Source organism: Petromyzon marinus, chromosome 10 (assembly GCF_048934315.1).
Source record: "Petromyzon marinus isolate PM22_M1 ecotype Great Lakes invasive population chromosome 10, UKy_Petmar_22M1.pri1.0, whole genome shotgun sequence".
NCBI classification, from domain to species: domain Eukaryota; kingdom Metazoa; phylum Chordata; class Hyperoartia; order Petromyzontiformes; family Petromyzontidae; genus Petromyzon; species Petromyzon marinus.
Window position 1 is genome coordinate 8,730,124 of NC_133676.1, and position 19,178 is coordinate 8,749,301.

Genomic DNA, 19,178 nt, shown 5'->3' on the forward strand with positions numbered 1-19,178 from the left:
AAGAACATCATTTGCTTTGCTTGCGTTGAATAGTGAATGCCAGGAATTTAAACGTAGGCCTTTTTTGCAACGTAATTGTATGCAAAAATATTAATCCAGGGCTTTATTTTTCTGTACATTGGACTATTGCAGTATAAATATTTTATTACAAACCCGGCGGTTAATGTACTGCCTGAATGCTCTGCTGCGTCCGGTGTCTTTGATAAGTAAATTGGTTCCACTTACAATGCATTACGTACAAGCAGAAATACAAAAGCGTCACCGAAGCGCCGTTGCCTTCATATGTAACCACCAGGAAATGACTGATAGATTAGAGCCTCAAAATTGCATCAAAATCAAATTTGCCGCAAACCGCGCCAAACTCTCGGCTCTTGTGCTAATTTATTAAAGCAGCAGTATCAATCACCTTCATCGCAGTGCCGAATTCCACGAAGTGTCATCTCAGACAGTGCATTGGGGGTTGTCGGTAGGCCTTGGGTGTACCATCTGCATATCTCTCGTGTCAGGGACGGGTACATTGCAGGAATAAGCAAGAGGCAATGGCTTTTTTTCTTCACCCTTCTTCACGCTGTGCTATTTCTGGCCACAGTGGATTCGTAGATTCTCCCAGCCTCATTAGGAAGCAACCAGCATCACTGGCTGCCAGGCACCAACCGATCCTCACCTCCCACGCACGCGTCATTCCGGTGGAGAGAGAACGAGTGAGTGAGAGAGAGAGAGTGAGTGAGAGAGGGGGTCGAGAGAGAGTGAGAGGGGTAAGGAGAGCAGAGCGTGAAATCTATTGTGAAATCTTTCATTTAAAAAGGGTGGGGGGTGGGGTGGGGGTTTACATAAAGCAAAGCATTAAAAAACAAAAAAAAACGAAATGATGAACGAAGCAAAGTGCCGACTACACCGAGCATCTTCTTGTTTCCTCTGATCGTGAAAAAGAGAGAGAGAGAGTGAGTGAGAGAGAGTGAGAGAGGAGCAAGCGACAGGGGGACCGAGAGCGGCGGGAGTTATAATAGGGAATGCATGCGCGCGAAATAATCATCAAGGGGGTTAGCGACTGTACGAAAGCAAAGAGACGGGACGTGGAGAAACAGACCGACGCAAGAGAGGCGGGAAAGCAAGATAAAGAAGAGAGAGAGAGATGTAGGATCAAGAGCGCAATTACTCGTGAGGATACTGGATGCCACAGCAGAACAAATGCGAAGGAGACAGGCGAAGACGCAGAGTGAGGAGGAGGAGGGAGGGAGGGGGGCAATAGGGTTTTTTGTGGCAGGGATTTCTTTCTCACTGAATATTTTACCGATCGCCGTCGTGGGTACGTGACCACCAGTAGCACACGGCTTTTTTGCGAGAGGTGTATACTGGATGTGGCGTGCCGGGCGCGGACATTTTTTGTTCGGGTCACTGACCCGGTCAGGCCTGGCTGAAGTTAAAATTTTGGTTGTGAAGCGCGGGGTAAAGTCGAGGGCCCTCTGGTTTTCAAACAATGATTCGCATTTACGGTGCACCCCCCGCTGATGGATCGGGCTGATCATCACTCGTTCGAGGGAGCGATTGAACCGTAGGAACCAGGATAATGCGTGATTGAAAATACCTGAATCTTCAGGTAATTTTGTTCCACCTCCTTTACGGTATATATATAACAGTAAAGAAAAATAGATTTACAATTTACGCCACAAGCTTTGTTTAATAGTCGTGATTCGCATGGGCAAAAATTGTATGTTGCATGAACGACGCTTCACGATAAATGTACCGTATTTCTTATTTAGTTATTCATGTATTGCCGTACAGTAGATTATGACTAATACTTTACCTTAAGACATTTAACAAGCTTGAAGATATAAAATTAGGTCGGAACTAAGCTATTAAAATTCTAAATAGTTTCCATAAAAATGAACGTTTAATTAACAGGCCGATAGTCGGAATAATAATTAGCATCATCAGTAGCAGCAGCAACTGCCGTATACAACGATTCCCTTAATAGCAAACTCTTGGGGAAGTGCCGTTAGCGAGCAACAACATCACCACTACCCGCAGCAGCATGATCATTGGAATTTGTTTACTTTGGCTCCACAAAATCATTAATGAGGAGATGGCAGTGATGGAAACATATCACGTACAGGCCCTATTTTGATGATTAATTACATCACAAAATCATCAAGAGGTGGCGATGGCTTGGGAAGGCCTTAATCCAGAAGTTGATTCACCATGGCTGGTGAAAATCGATGATAATGATGCTACGCAGAAACATACCCACAGCAGAAAACACATTAAACACTAACTGCTCTTATATCAGCTCGAGTTCAATTCGGTACCCCATTGTAGAGCCGGGGAAAAGGGGCGTCATGATGGATTTCGATAATAAGCAGTGTCGCGGACACAGAAAACCTAAGCACCATCCCCTTTACTTTGTCCACAAAAAACGGCTGAGCGTCCTGGACGATCAATGAGGCAATTAAACCTCCATAGGATGTGACGGCGGTCAGTACATCACAGAGGGCAGTCACTCTAAACCTGGACATGTCCAGCCACTACACCAGTGTGGGTCTAGGACATCACGAACATGACAGAGGTCACGAGTCTTACACGAACAGCAGTGAATTTGGCTGTGTTATGCTGACATTTGTGAGCAATTACGGGTTTTTTTTTCCAATTTAAACCGCGAACTGGTCAGCTATCGTATTACATTCACCACATTCCCCTAATGACCACCAATTAGAATGCGGCTGATTTGATGTTGCAGCTGAACGGCAGCGGTTAAGTGACTAAGCTTATTGTTTTAATAACGATTAATACTCACCAGGTAATGTTTCCATTTCCAGGAAAGCCTCTTTGAGTTTAAAAAATCCGTTTTAGGTGCATCGTGCATTGGAATAATATGATGATTATAATGTTCTTTAAACAGAATGCCTTACTGAGTCTGAAGACTTTTCCACATTGGATCCTGCATTAGAATGTTTTCCCAATTCCATCCATACGTGTTTTACGTGTGCAGAAAACCCCGATGGAGTAACCCAGAATAAAAAAAATCCCACGCGTAACGAGGGACTAACACTTAATTCAAACGCCCGCACAAGATGGGATCCCAAACCCACTCGCTGTCTTGCCATTTCCTGGCCCACCTTTCGCTGCAAGCAATTCCAGGACTGCACCTTTACCTTTTGCGGTAGGGCACCGAATTTTTTTCGCCTCTGAATCGTTTATCCCGTGTGCGCCACCGACCGCGGCTGCGTTGTGTGCATCACGGCCCTGGAAGAGGAGGTGGTGGTGGTGGTGGTGTGACATGACCTCTTGATTGACACCACGCGTGCTTGGGCCGTGTGATCTCACCACGGTTCAGAGGCACAGGATGGGGCACAAGCGTCACACACACACACGCATGCGATGATGATGAATCAAGCCAGAAATGTCATCACGGGCCCATACTCTCATTCGCCGCTCGGCTTAAATCTTTCAGTTAATATTCTGTTGATAACGTTGTTTTAACTGTACAGGGAACATGATATCAACTTTACTTTGCTAGCGAAAGCGATGTTATAATTTAAAGTATTTTAATGACTGCCTGCTATCCCCGGAAACAATACAATAACCAGGCAATGCTGTCTGAATATAGAGTGCTGCAGCTGATGACGTTATTGATGATAAAACACATTTCCTTCGTAACAACACAGTTAAAAAAAGGTTTACGTGGGTGTGAAATACTCTTTGAAAGTTGAGTGAAGCATTGAAGAAACGTCACAAGTGCCTTGGAAAGCGTAAACTTTTACCAAAGTAAAAATTCACCAACACATTCCTTGACCTGAAAAAAAGAACATTACCACCTCCGTACCTCCGTCAGTGACACACACTGCCATGCAACTGAGTTAATGTGACAGGCAAATGGCCACTTTTGGAAGGAACGGACAGAAAAATGGGAAATGCAGCAGATTGTGACTTGCAGTGAGGGACAGCACTTTGCAATGCGGTGCATCAGAAAAGGCAAATTGCTTCATCTCCTGGACAAGCAGTTACGGTGTCACAATTGTGCACACTCTCCGTGCGAAGCACGAGGACGTTGCCGATTGCACCACATGGGGACGGGCGGTTTGGGCGCGTGCGCAGAGATCTGTGCGGCAGTAGCAGTGGCAGCAGCTGCAGATTCGCAAATCGACTCAGGAAAATCGATGTCAACCTCGGGTTGGTGCCGAGCCGCATACGGAGCCAGCTCCTCCGGCTGTCCGTGTTTTGTTGTTGTTGTGTGTGCGGAGTGAAAAACGGCAAAGGAACAGCGTCCACTATGCACAGGGGTCATTGTGTTCTCGGTGGGGTCATATTGTTTAGTAATAATACAACAGTCCTTTATTTGTCTAGCAAAAAAAAAACTAATAGATAAAAAAAATCATGCTTCCACATTAGCTGGTTTAATAGGAAGTACAGTATATATTACTATATATTAATATACAGCTTTTTTATTACCAACCCACTGACGGGGTTGTTTGACCGTACTTCACCACGCTGTCCAGTGCGGGTTAGTCAACGGAATGGCCAGGATCACTTTAGATATTTACTCGCCACTGATCTTAGCCATGGCCGGGAATCGAACTCAGGTCGTCGGTATCATAACGCAACGCGATAACCGCCACGATACTGCTCTCCGCCAGTTTGATAATAATAATAATAATGACCTTAATCAACCAAGGAATTTCCTCATTGAATCTAAAGGCTCTTAACGAGTGTACTGCATTGCGATGGTTGGGTCAATTCCACATTGGGTATTTTTACAATGCAGTAATAGCGTGGACTATATCCAAATAAATTATGCTAAATATATTATATACAGACAGGTCAGTGGCTGCTTGCTGGACTGCCACCTGGGGGGCCACCTCGTAGCCCTGACTAACACTCATGAAATGTATGTTTGTTTAATGGAATTAAATAGTGAAAATCAGTTGTCTGGAATGAAAGAGTCAATGATGACGTTATTGAGCATGTTCAGGAGGAGACAAGTGTGAGTGGAACAATCCAGAAAAAAATAAAATGTTGATTGGGCACATTCTCAGAGGTGAGAGCTTGGTAAACACATTTCTGCAAGGCAGGCTCTTGGGAAAGAGGCCAAGAGGCATACAAAAAGAAAGATGCTGCTTTATGACTTGAAGGTATCGAGGCTTTACCGTGAAATGAAGAAAAAAACACACTTCATAACTGGTATTGGCCAAAAATCTCAATGTTGAAAATTTAACTGCAAAAGGATTCCATGGGGATTACACAGCAGCAACATTGCCGGTTGAGTGCGAACACTTGGCGAGACCCTATTGAAAAAGAGTGTTTCCTGGGTACACAAGCGATACAATAAGAATACTACATACTCAAGATGAAAACGTTTGTGTGTGCTAGTTTCAATGTTCAGGGTTAATAATCAGAACGCATAATACGTGTTCGAGTGTTGGCGGCAGATGGGAATCACAGTTGGTCCAGCTGTGCATGCTCTTAGCCCCTAGAGGATTATTTGGTCATGGGCAACGTCATCGAACAATAAGAGGCATTGGAGTCCTCCGAGTTGGCCTGGTGTCTTGGTTTAAATCAATGTCAGCCGGTTTAAATTTCTGTGACCGAGAATATCACAAGATCTGACCACAATTGGACATTCGTTTTTTTTGGCAACGAACAAGGAGAGAAAACATCCCCAGACATCTTTAATTGGTCGTCATTTTAAAAATACCCATAACATTGTGGTTTCGCTGTACGGTACCAATAAAAATCAAAGTGACTAATACGAGTAAAACGTCCTGTTCTGCTTGTACACAAGCCAACTGTCTCCCACCCAGTGATAATGCGACGATAACGATGATTCTACCAATACCAATGGCATTTATGCTGCTGCCGATGATGATGACGATAACTATGATGGTGTCTCCCTTGAAAAACAGTCCCATTGGGCTCTCGACTTGGTTAATGAGATTGGATGAATGATGATGATTCTAAAAAAGTAAGATGATAACGTTTCAGCCAACGATGAGAATGCTCACGATGGTAATTATGGTAATTATTAATGCCGCTACTGATTATTATAACAATATTAAGTATCATAAATAATAATTATTCACGATGGTTGCCAAATAATAAGTACCACCAGCCATGCCAATCCAATTTCTCAAGCAAACGACCTTTCCCTACTTTGTTAGGTGATGCGTGGGGGAGGGTGGTGAGGTTTGGCCGGGGAGTGTCACGGATTCCCTACTGAACATCTGTGAAAAAGAGCTTCATAGCTCATCGGATTCCTCCAGTCTAAATAAAGATTCTGCATTTGTAGCGCCACATCACGTTCCGTTTTCTCCGGGCTGAGTGAGTGCATTGGTTAATGATGCATGATGTTTACCGGAAGCCTTCGAGATGTACCACGTGATATTTGCCGAAGCCAAAAGGTACCGGAATCGTCGTCATCGATATCCAATGGCTTTTTGGCGATATTTGTATTCAGCCTCAGCCAAGGAAAGCGGGCTCGCTCAGGGAAATCCCGTATGCGCTACTCCGTGCCATATGTTTGGCAGAAACCTGTCACGCTTCTGCACCCCCTGGTGTCTGTAAAAGCGACCACGTTCTGCAGTGGGAATTGTGGATCGTGTTGATGCTGCAGTGCGGGAAAGTTGGTGTGTGGTTGGAGGGGGTGTTCGCATTATTGCTTTGCTCTGACGCCCCCCGATGACGACCTTCGGATTACAATTCTCTGAAAAGCGGGCCATGGGATTTTTTTGCCAAAGGCTCCACGTATATTGAGCATTATTGATGCGTCCAAGTATTGATTTAAAGTTTTCGTGACTGCAGGGATTCATATTCTTCGTTCTTTCGGTAAAGTCACGTAGAAGATAATTTTATTGTTTTATATTTTTATTATTTTATTGTTTCCCTTCTACGTGACTTTACCCAAAGAACCAAGAATATGCGTCTAAGTATATTGAGAAAGGTAATCTCAATTGGCTCTCATTTGGTTAGCAATAAGGAAGGCCACCACGCGTCCTAGTTTGGCAGGGACTGTCCCGGTGGTTTCAGAAAGTCTGTCCCGATCTCCCCCCCAACACCCGACCCAACAGAGCTTTAGCGAAATTCAGGATGTGCCCCCAGCTTGCAATGTGTTGGCCTGATGCTTGACTTATGGTGCGGTCAAAGGGCGGAGCTAATTGAGTAGTGGGAGGAGCTACCCGAGTAGTGGGCGGAACTACCGGAGTATCGGACAGAGCAATCTGTGTAGTGGGCGGAGCTACCTGAGAAGTGAGCGGGGGCTACCTGTAATGGGCGGAGATATCTGAATAGTGGGTGGGCCGATGAGCAGTAGGCGGAGCCAGTGATTAAGTGGGCATAGCTATGTAAAAGTAGGTGGGGCTGATGGAGGGAGGGGATGCTAGCTCACCATGTATTAAGGTTGAACCTCCTTAACCCCGGCTTCTCTCCCACTTAAGTAAAACAAAATATTGCTGTGGTAACATTTTGATTTAAAGCTTTCGTGACTGCAGGGATTCATATTCTTGGTTCTTTCGGTAAAGTCACGTAGAAGGGAAACAATAAAATAATACAAATATAAAACAACATTCTCACGACGTTTCGACTGCAACACAAGCAATCATCATCATAAGGTGTGAAAACCACAGTTAGAACATTTGAAAAGAGTGGCGGGTTTTTTTTACGTTAGCACCACGGAGAGCGATTTGGCAGTTTGTTCAGATGGACGAGTCCATCTATGTTGGAACATACGGTGGTGAGGCGCTATCACCATTTCCTTGTCAAATATATCCCCACCCACGTGACCGTTTAATCAAGAAACAATGAGCTCACGTATCCGCTTGGCGCGGTTGACTACGTGCGGTGCGAAAGAAGTTCAACACAAGCAACGTTCATTGTGGGCACTTAACTCGGGAGACTGACAAAGCGTGATGCAGTTTGGTTAAATAACGCCCATGACTGACACGGGATTGGGGGGGGCCTTCACCCCCACAGTGGGCTGACACAAGTGTATCACGTGATTTTGAATATTCGTTACTTCTCATAATATTATAATCAACAAATAAATACTTTAAACACCACGTACATGGCGCGTCGCAGTGGTGGCGCTATTGTGACGTCAATGCGGTGACGTCAATGCGGTGACCGTAATCAACGAATCTGACGGTGACAATGCAGCGACGTCACGAGAGCGCCACAGCGCGCTCCTGAAAGTGGGTTTAAAGTATTTTTTTGACTTAACGACGATTTAAAAAAAAAGAGTCGTACTCGTACAGCCTGGGGTACAGCGCGGATACGCGTTCACCAGTGGCGAAGTAGCGTGGTTGGCCATGGGCATAGGTGCAGAAAACGAAATGGGGCCAGTCCTTCTCCAGTCCAATTTACCCCCCCCCCTCCTCCCCCCTCTATTTGCAGCCCGGCATCTGAATCTATCGGTGTGTGGGCCCCGGTCCAGTTGTACCGCCTGCACACTCGATAGCAAAACCACTGACGTCCCCGAGATAGCAGTAGATCTGTCTATGTTTACATTTCGGCTTCCTTTCCAATTTATTTGAGTGAAGGTGGCTGAGTCTGCTCAGGGATCCGAGCGTTGAGCCTGTACTGCAGAGATTTTGAGATTTAAGTTTTAAGGGTTGATGGTCTCGGGATTAAGGGTTGATGGTCTCGGGACGATCACCAGTGATTTTCTTGTACAGTAGTTCCATAAACCTACAGAGACACATAGACTCACATAGTACCCATTGACTCACACCGAGACTCACATACGTACCCAGAGATGCAAAGATTACAGAGACACATATACTCGCATAGAGAGCCATACACGTAGATACCGACAGGGATCCTTTGACTGAGATAGTGAGATGATGGTCTCAGCCGGGTCACCAATAAGTGAACTAACAATAATAAGGTTTTTACTTAATTTGACAACATTTAATCTTTGAGAATTACAAATATTAATATATCGTGGTGACTGCCAAAAATGTCATTGTAGCAAGGGGTGTGTAAAACTGCGCCCTCTAGTGTGCGGATTTAAATACATCCCCTAAATAAATCCCATAAGAAGTTCTCTGAAATCTTCATTCGGGGACAATTCTCTGATTCACGTGGTGACGCCCCGTCTCCGCTAGACTGGACACGTCACCTCTCAACACACGACTCCGACACACCGCTACGAGGGAGAAAACAACAGCAAAACAACTTTCCCACGAATTCATCGAAAAGTACGTCCCCCTCCTTGCCAATACGCGTACGGTACCTGCCACAGGGGGGCCCTTCCTGGGACTCGGTGGTCCACTGTGCTGCTGCTGCTGCTGCGCCGCGCTGGTGGTGGTGCTGGTCGCGTCAGACGCCCCCCCGTAGCAGAGCGGTCGGAACGGCTCGAAGGAGGCGCACACGTACGAAGCGCCGTCTCGCAGTGCCTCCACTCCGCCCGTGACGAGAGACCCCCCCAGCGGGGAGTAGACCCGGCGCACCCCGTGGGGCATAGGCACGGCGCGCGACAGGTCCGTGAGCAGCTCGGACCAGCTGGCGTAGCGGTGCGGCGTGATGTGCAGGGAGCGCGCTCTGAAGTGGCGGTCCCCGTTGCGGTAGAAGCGCACCACTTTGGGCCGCCGCACATCTCGGTAGCGCTCATCCGTGAGCTCGCGAAGCTCGCGCGAGGCGGCCTCGTGCGCCTCCTGCCTCGGTGCGTGCATCGTGGCGCCTCCCGCGCGCGTCCACGCTGGAGGCCGAGCGCACGCGCCCGAGAGAGATGGAGCGAGGGAGAGCGGAGCGCTACTTTGGTTGTGCCGCCCGTCCGTCCGTCCGTCGCCGAGCCGGAGATGTTGGTAAGAGGTTCGGGGACAGGAGTGGCGCGCAAGTGCTCACGCACACTCACGCACGCGCACGCCCACACTTAATTCCTCGTGTTGTTTGGATCCGGTCTCTTGTTGTTTGTTGTTTGTTGTGGTGAGATTCACCAGTGCCACAAATCCATGGAGTCTCCAGCACGCAGCAAGCAACGCCGGTCATCCATCAGAGCTCTGACCCTGCGACGAACGACACGCGGCATGATCGCGACACTGCGCGCAAATTCGGGCACGAGCACAGGCAAACACGCATTGCACACACGCTCGCGAGCATACACACACGCTCACTATACACACACACACGCGAGCACACATGCTGGCTGCCCAGGTACCCAGTGCCGATTGGAATGCACGTTCAGTCCGCGTTACACCCCTGTGTGTGTTTGTGTGTTCCTCATCATCCTCTCCGTTGGGAGAAAAAGCGTCGCGCGCCGGTACATTTAAGTTCCCGTTGGCATCCCAAAATGAATTAATGATTGCACATCGATGTCCGCAAATCGATGATGGTTTTGGGAAAGGTACGGATCGAGGAATGTGGGACGAAGACGCACCAAATTGGGTGGCCGTTTAAATGAAATACATTTGTGCAATTTCCCACGGCGTAAAAATCCAACAGTGCAGTGCACCCCGCTGGCAGACTGCACTCTGCACGCACGCGGTTCAAATGCGAATTCCGGAAGGGGGGGAGGGAATCCCCATGCATTATTTTTACTCATGCATCTCAATTTCCGAGAGAGCTGCCATCATGTGGATTGTCATAGCAACTCCTTAGTATCTCCCTATAATCTCCCATTGCATTCCCTACACTCCTACAGCATTTCCCAAGCATCCCGATAGCATCTCCATAGCATCACCATAACATCCCGATAGCATCTACCATAGAATATCTCATAGCGTCTCTAAAAACATATCCCATAGCATTCCCATAGCATCTCGCATTGCGTCCTCCACAAAATCCCCATAGCATCTTCCTAGCATTCCCCATATCATTTACAATAGTATCCTCATAGTAATCCCCATAGCAACTCCTTATCACCTCCCATAGCACCTCTCATAACATCTCCCACAGCAACTCACTGACATCTTTCATAGCATCCCGATTAGCTTCTGCCATAGCATATTCCATAGAATCACCGTAGCATCGCGTAACCTCACCCCGGGGGTGCTTTAAAGGGCAGGAACCGTGGCTCGTAAATCACGTGAGTCCCGATAGTCAATGATGCACCGCTCACCGCAATATGAATTACGCCGCCCGTCTGTCTAATAGCGCGACCTGCATCACGCCACAATTAAACTATCGGTCGACGGCTGCAGTGGGGTGACTCTGTCCTTCGCGATTTGTCTTACGAGAGAGCTTGTGCGTGTGTGCGCCCGATGAACAGCAAACGGGAACAGCAGGGCGGACATTTGCAGTGTTTACATGCATACGTGTCCTTCCAGTAACACAACGCGCGTGTGTGTGTGTGTGTGTGTTTAAAAGAGCATGCGTAATGCATCAGCAGCAAGAGCTGCAGGAGAAGTAGCAGGGTCATCAGCAGCAGCAGCAGCCGCAACAGTAGCAGCAGCAGCAGCAGTCCTGGCCGCAGCTAGGAGCAAACAGCAGAAGCAATAGCAGCAGAAGCAGTAGGAGCACGAGGAGTAGTGGCAGCAGTCGTAGCAGCAGCAGCAGCAGGAGCAGCAGGAGCTGTAGCAGCCGCAGCTAGGAACGAGAGTAGTAGCAGAGCTAATGTAAACTGCTCACGCTGCACGCGTACATAACCACATCTTCCCAGCGTAGCCGCGGCGGTGCCTCGAGTCAACGTGTTCGTGCATCCACCGCGCCTCGCGGAGAGCGCGCGCGAGCGTGCGTCGAGGCGCAATTATCATGATGATTACGCAAGTGCAGGACATGCGCATTTCGTGCATGTTGCACACTCACTCTCTCGCTCGTGCAACGGAGCTGCCCACGCCTTCCGTGTGCTAGAAGGGGGACGCTTTCAATAACCCCCCCCCCCACCCCACCCCCCTCCGTACCAACATCACCCGTGCACACCCCAACAAAGACAGATATCACCCGTGTAGCCTTAAGATACTTTTTGGGGTGAGTGCTGTTTGCGAGCACCTATGGAGGCGGGCACGGCACACGAGGGGGTGGGTGGCCAGCACCGCGCCCATACCGCCGTTATCTCCCAAGAGGCGATGGTAGCACACCGCGCCAGGCAAAGGACTCATACGAGGCTGAGTCGACCTCGGGGAGGCTCAGGATCGATTCAAATTATCGTCACTGGTGTTGACCGTGAGCTTGAATCCCCCCCCCCCCCGCCTCGCCCCCTCCAAACTCCCTCCACACTCCGGGGAAGCCCTGCTTCATCGCCTTACTTCTCCCACCTCCCCGTGCGCGCAGCTTGACCCCGGATCTCTTGGTTGTGCATGCCGTATCCGCTTGATCGTCGCTCCCTGGTCCCTACGCGGGGGCGTCTGGCCCTGCCGGCATCACTCGCTCAGCATCGCTTTCCACCCCCCCCCCCCCCCCGTCTCTCTCTCTGGGTTCACGCGCGGATGCTATGCTTGCGTCCGTCCGTTCGTGCGAGCGAGCAGGGGACGTGGAGAGGAGGATGAGAGATTACGAGAAAACAGCACGAGGAGCCGCAGAGAGGCCGGATTGGGATGTCAGCATTTACACTCTCCGCAGTTCACACAGCAGTGGCGTAATGCAATGTATATCCACGCGCATCCGATGTCAAGTGAAGCCTGCATGCGCTCTCCACACGCGCAACCTGCACAGACACCGGCACCAGTAAGTGAATGCCCCACGTCGAAATAGATCGAGCCCGGGCGTGGTGCAGTGAAGGGCTTTCTCTGCACGTGATGTCGGGGCCCCTCGTGTGCGCGCGTGGCACCTATGATGTTGGCCTTATTAACATCCACGTGGCGTGGCTGCTGTTGTAATGTTGGGGCCGCATCCTGGGGGTTGTGCCACCACGAGTGCCACCCCTCCACCTCGCAACACGTGCACTCTAATCCACTGCTGGATGAAGGCTTCCCAAAGCCTCAGCTATCTTTCACGATCCCGCGATGTCAGTAATCCACCTAGCAGCAGCAGCAGCAGCACACGAGCTGATTCAATCAATCCATCTTCTCGGTGGTCGTATTCTCGGACGCGTTCCATCCCTTGCTATTCTTGAACATCGCCAAACATCCATTCTCGTAGACTTCTCGTCAACCACAAGTCGCATCTCCGATGAGCACGGTTGGCTACGCACGGTGCGAAAGAAGTTCAACATACGTACACGTCCTTCTGGGCGTGTATAATTTCAAAAGTATTGCTCCAATATGTGCAAGCAAGCTTAGGACCCTTTTCGACATACCGAATGCTGAACTTCTTTCGCACCGTACGTAGCTAAACGTGCTAATTGGAGGTGCGTGTCTCCTGAGCGGAGTCTAGCTTGTTTGAAACACTGCCGGTGAACTACCAGGTGTTTATTGTCAATAATACGGGTCCTGGTTTGACGCAAAATGATATAATACATAACGCGACATTATCATTAGCGTCCATCCTAGTGATGTGTCCTGCCCATTCCCTGTTTTCTTAACGATTTAACACATACAGTGCTGTATGTGTTAAATCTGCGTATTGTCTGAAATCTATGTGTCCCCTCTTTCTATATCTCTGACTCATATCCACATTTTACAGCCTTCCTTTGTCATCTCATACAACTTTTTCTCGCTGTTCATTGCCATTGAAAGGCGACTCAACGCGCACGCGGCTGAAACACGCGTTTACGCACGTGACTGCTTTCTCACGGCTGTGTGTGTGTGTTGTAGACTCAATACGACAGACTAAAAGTGCACACTGATTCCCATGTTCCAGTGAAATAATAGACTCCTTCCAATCCGCGAGCCGATAAAAACCGGAGTGATGTGTGTGGCACGTGGCCAACGCACGCGGTTCCCCATTTTGTGTGACGCTAAATGGGGAGATGTGCTCCATTCACTGTCATTCGCACATTAATTGTGTACACGTTGAGGTGGAATTCTTTTTTTATTACCAAGAGACAAATGGACCTATACTCTGTTAAACACGAGCCTGCACAGTTCAAGGATGTGTCACTTGTAAATGTTATTTTTGTTTAAACACACATTTACGTATTCAATTGACTCATATTTTACAGCTCATATCCACCGCTGGATGAACACTTCCCCATCACGCAGTGTTGATCATCGCGATTTTTTTTTACCTTACTTCATCATTGCGGATTAGTGGGAAAATGGTAAGGGGAAGTGGACACAGGATCTGGTCGGATATCGCTTGCCGCTGACGTTAATTTGTAGCCAGGCCTCGAACTCAGGTCGTCAGGTTCGTAGCGCTGTGCGCTAACCACTGCACCACCACTCCACGAAGCATTACCGCGACGTCATTTCACCACATCTAGTCGACATCTCGCTGAGCCTGAAATTACGAGCCAAGTGCCACCTACTCCAGTCTACCAGCAACCCGAAAAATATTCGGTGAGACATCACAGCCAAGGACATTCCATGTATATAATAGCAGACAATAGGTGGAAACGCGTGGAATAAAATGATCACTTGATTACATTCGTTTATCTCCTTGTAACGTAGAATGGAAATAAAATAATAAAAATAAAACATAATAAAATAAAATTCTCACGACGTTTCGGCCACAACACAAGTGGCCTTCCTCAGTGTCCAGAAGACAGAGCTTGAATGAACACTATCAAGGAAGGACCGCGTCTTTTAAGCTGTGTGGGCGGAGTTACCATATGAATTAGCATGTTAAATCGAAATTTACATTCGTTTATGTTAGCATGGTGGGTGGCAGGGTGGAAGCAGTGGTTAGCGCACTGCACTACGAACCCGGCGACCTTGGTTCAAATCCTCGCGATGGCTCGTAACGGTGGCGAGTGACATTTGAACCGCTCATCGACCCCCTAAAACCAAACCCGCACTCACATGTGTGGTGAAGATATTTTTAGAAACATGACCGACGTAGTTGCGGGGATGCCTCCAGCAGTGGCTTGACAAAGTGACCGAATATTAGGATAGTTTGAATACGGAGCGGTGGCACAGTGGTTAGCGCACATTATCAGAATATGTATTTATACTGGAGGAATCCGGTGAACTATAAAGCTAGTTTTCACTGATGTCCAGTCGGGGCGGATCAGAACATTCAGAATTAATCTGGACTGGGGTTCGATTCTCGGCTATGGCTTTAACATCAACGGCAGAGAGGTATTTAAACCGGTCCTGGGCCTCCCCTAGGGCGACTCAGCCTTAAACGTGGACCTGTTGAGGAGTGCAAACATCAGCCCTGGGGAGACAAAGGTGGCTGGCCGTGGTGCTGACAACACAGCCCCCTAGTGTGCGGCGCTGCCTGTCATGGTCGATGGCTAACAGCACTGGCCCAACAGTTTAAGCAGGCTACATGGGAAATCTTCCACGTGGTGGGTGGTTGAATACCGGAGATTCTGGACCAGTTTGCTCTTCACTCAGCCTCCAAAATAAAACATGCTGCATTGTCATTTTGCATAGTTGCTGCACTAATCCGCCATCCTAAACATAGGCACAAGGAAAGTGATGAGTGATGACTAATGGCGCTTAAATTTAACCAAAACCGGAACATGGTGACCTACTCTTTGTGCCGAATGCACCTGGGCATCGTGTACACGTTGTTGTGTTTGGAGAAAGTGTGTGTATCACAGCTGCTGTGATGTCTCTTAAGAATTTAGGGCTGGCAAGCTCATTTGTTGTTGGAAATTAGGTCTTCAATCCGTAGTCCTATAACTTGAGAGCTCTTTCGACACAAGGACGTGCAATGTTTTCAGCCAGCGCTGGTCAGATCAGCTGCCTCGCCCCATAAAAGGGTCATCAAGTCACATTGCATAATGCACAGAATTAAATAAATCCTGCCCCAACATTTCAAAGTTGAAAAAAAACACCCATAAATACCAGGCTATTTATGAACACGCATAAAAATTACAGCATTTTGAATCTACAAAGAAGTCGCTTAATCTGTATTCATCACGCACAGCAGAGTGTAGGTCAAGTATACAAGTCCATTGGGTGTCTAAAATACAATTTTAAAACTAGTGAAATGTTATCAAACCATCCCATAAAAGTGGAGGAAAGCTGCATGGGGGAATGTGATATGAGCGTGCCCCCATTGTATAAAGACATACACAGCATGACGGGTCAAACAGCATTTGGCTAAATATAAGACACAGAGACCCAGTGTTAGACTTATCTTGAAGCCACACAACAGCAGAATTAATGCATCGAGGTCAGGAGTCAAATGTATTAAATATTGATATATCCTATAAATAAGTGGGATTTTGCGAGTGAAACAACTATTAATAATTCCATATATATAAACTGGGTGACCTGAAGTGGCTGGATGGCTCAGAGGTTAGAGCACTGAGTTGTGACCACTGAGATCCTGGCTTCGAATCCAGGCAGTCGCTTGTGGTTAAACCAGCTTCTCAAGTGCAGCGAATTGATGGTCCCAGCCTGGTTACCAATGATAAAAAAACAATCACATTAAATTTGGTTCTGTACTTGATTTGGCAAATTCCAGCTCCGAGGATTGATATTGGCTTAACTATCATGCGATGATGATTACTCCCAAGTGCTTCCTCCTACTGTATAGATCTCTGAGGTAGCTCTGTGATATCTACTTTAGTGGACTGTTCTCGAACACGAAGGGATGTACTACTCTGCGGGAAATCCGAATTAATACTCCATCTCATGACATGACGCCGAAGGTACAAACGGCATCACGTTTAGGGCGAGAGGGGATTTGAATGACAAAATGAAACAAACATAACGTTTTCAACAGATTTTATGCTGAATTCACAACCAACGGCAACATAAACACCGACGTCTGGCAAAAACATCACCAAGATGCAGCGTGTACAACATTCTCTGGCACGCGTCGTGACGGCTACTGCAAGGTCCGACCGTGTCCGTCCAGTGCTCGCCGAGCTGCATTGGCTTCTGGTTGCCGAACGAATACATTTGATAAGGATCGCACTCATTACACACAAAGTGTTTGCCACAAATGAACAACAAAACCTTTGTGATCTCGTCAAGGAGCACAGACCATCACGGCTTTTGGACGGACATCGAACAAAGACGGTGGTCACCACATTCGCGCGCTTTCAGATGCACTTCTACGGCCGTCTGGAACGCTCTTCCTTTCTATATCAGGAAGCCACTGGAACCATGCACTTTTAAAAATCTAGATCGAATAAAGTCATTTCTTTAGAACTACATTTTTATGTTTGGTTTGCCGTCCTTCCCCCGCACCCTCTGATTAGCACGGTTAGCGACGTACCGTGTGAAAAAAGTTCAGCATACATACACTTCGGGATACAGACACACATCCACCATCAGGAGACTCCCTCGCACCCCCGTCCTCGCCATGAGAGATGGGCGACATTGCGAGTCGGTCTTTCTGAAGGTGATGGCGAGAAAAGCTCTGCGGGGGGACCCGAACGACACATTTTAAACAAGGGGCCTCTGGTCATGCACGAAAGATGCAGCTAAGGGGTTCTGGGGTCGGGTTATGAGGGCTCGTGCTGAGTGGTTCCTCTGGAGATCGGGAGATTTGCGCGATCGATGTTCGGTCGCCGGGTCCATGATGGCATCGGTCGTGATGTCGCACTCAACAGAGAAGGCTGATATCTTCCACTGCAAGGCTAATAATCATGGGCGGTGAGTACTCGCGGCTGTCTTTCGCCGACAAACTGCTTGCCGCTCCTTTCTATCAAAATGTACGACCCTTTCAGCTTTTGTTGCCACCCAATCGATGCGTCCCAATATTGTTTGTGTTTGTGAACAAAACCCAACAAAAAAAAGTACATTTGTGAATCAATGTGCAGATGTGTAATCACATTCCCCCACCTCCCCCGCCCACCCCCGCCTTATGAGAGTTTGAGACGAACAGCCGCACCACAACATTCGTCGGCGTGGCCTCTGGGCGTACGCCGCGGTCGCCTCGCTGTCGAGGCGCACGCCTGCAATAGCAACGGCTTGGAGGCAGGGTTGTTGACTCGTGCAGAGATCGTGCGGATGAGAGCTCCCACGTGCAAGGGGCAGCCGACGTGCCTGCAAGAGACAAGCAAGGTGGATGACCTATAATAATGAGTATTTGGAATTTGCGTAGCATCCAAATACATCAAGCTTCGAAACACTCTGCACAGGGAAAGTAAATATATAACAAAATGATCTTCCACGAAGTTCGTGGTCCACCCTAAACCGCATCCGCACAAGCCATGGCAGATGCGGATACCTGATGCACACATGGACGTATTAGCGACACACCGGTGCAGCATAACACACCGTTCATAATAAAACAGTCTGAAAACAAAACTCAAATCAGCAAATCTGTATATCAGTCTTTAATTGACCCTGTCGCCAAGTTGGACTCAATTCGAAGGTTTATTCGGTCTACTGAAACTTGCTAAAGAAGGGTCAATATTGACCGCTGATTTATGTCGGGGACACGCGATTTTTTTGGGCCGACCAGGAGAGCGAGCGCCTGGAGCAGGAGCAGCAGCAGTAGCTTTCTTGCGTTGCTGTACGAGCCAGAGGTGGGACTGGAGCATCATCATCATCGTCGTCGTCTTGAACCGCCGATGGATAGTACGGCAAGTAGAGCTTTAGGATCGTTAGGGTTGGTTTAGGTTTATTGCCATGGCAACAATAAATGAGGTCAACATATATACATCTCTCGTGAACAACCAAATGCTATTTAAGGACAAGGTTTTCCAATAGATGCAGAATTCTTCATGAAAGCTCAGTGCTCGTATTACTCGAACCATAACCCCGCACCCGAATTCTCCAACCAAGTCTAGGGCACGATCCAAAACACAGAGCGGCCAATCATCATCAGGCTGGGTGCTGCGATACAGCAACAGACCGTAAAGCTTCTTCGTGTTCAGCCGCTCACCACATTCGCCTTGCGACTGCTTCGACGCCACGAGAACTGATTTTGATGAACACCCCGCAAGATTTTCTGACCGGCGTTGCGAATCGCGAGAAAATAAAAAAAACTAACAAAAAGTTATTGCGAAAGATGTGCTTTTCTGTGTTTTTTTTATATACATCGCACACCGGTGAACCGCCGATACGTTCAAATGGAAAATTAACAACTTTCCAATGTGCGACTGTGGTCATTCAAAACAGACCGTGCAACATTTCACGACACAATGCCCCCGATCCACAAATACGAAGGAGACATCGTGGCGATGACACATTCCGCTACTGCTCCTGACGCGGTTGTCTGGCTCGACCACCTGAATGCGAAATTGTAGCCGTTGCTGTGCATCGACATCAGCAGCCGTACGAAAGAAGAAGAAGAACATTTAA

The 19,178-nt window shown here is 48.0% G+C and overlaps 1 protein-coding gene and 1 long non-coding RNA gene across 5 annotated transcripts in view; one reads left to right on the forward strand and one right to left on the reverse strand.

The window, feature by feature from the left end:
* The window catches only part of LOC116940972 (serine/threonine-protein kinase DCLK3-like), a 51,365-nt gene extending 41,916 nt beyond the window's left edge, over positions 1-9,449 (reverse strand). For 2 of the 4 annotated variants that reach the window (XM_032951436.2, XM_032951437.2), the window contains exon 1: positions 9,221-9,449. In XM_032951436.2, the coding sequence (XP_032807327.2) occupies positions 9,221-9,449 (229 nt within the window). Of the gene's footprint in view, positions 1-406; positions 8,125-9,220 lie in introns of those variants that run through there. The other 2 variants (XM_032951440.2, XM_032951438.2) reach the window with 2 other exon arrangements.
* Positions 9,450-9,936: 487 nt separating this feature from the next.
* Positions 9,937-17,080, forward strand: LOC142924223 (uncharacterized). Its single transcript, XR_012941404.1, has 2 exons — positions 9,937-10,053; positions 12,390-17,080. It is a non-coding gene; the product is annotated as an uncharacterized LOC142924223 (long non-coding RNA).
* Positions 17,081-19,178: the final 2,098 nt, after the last annotated feature.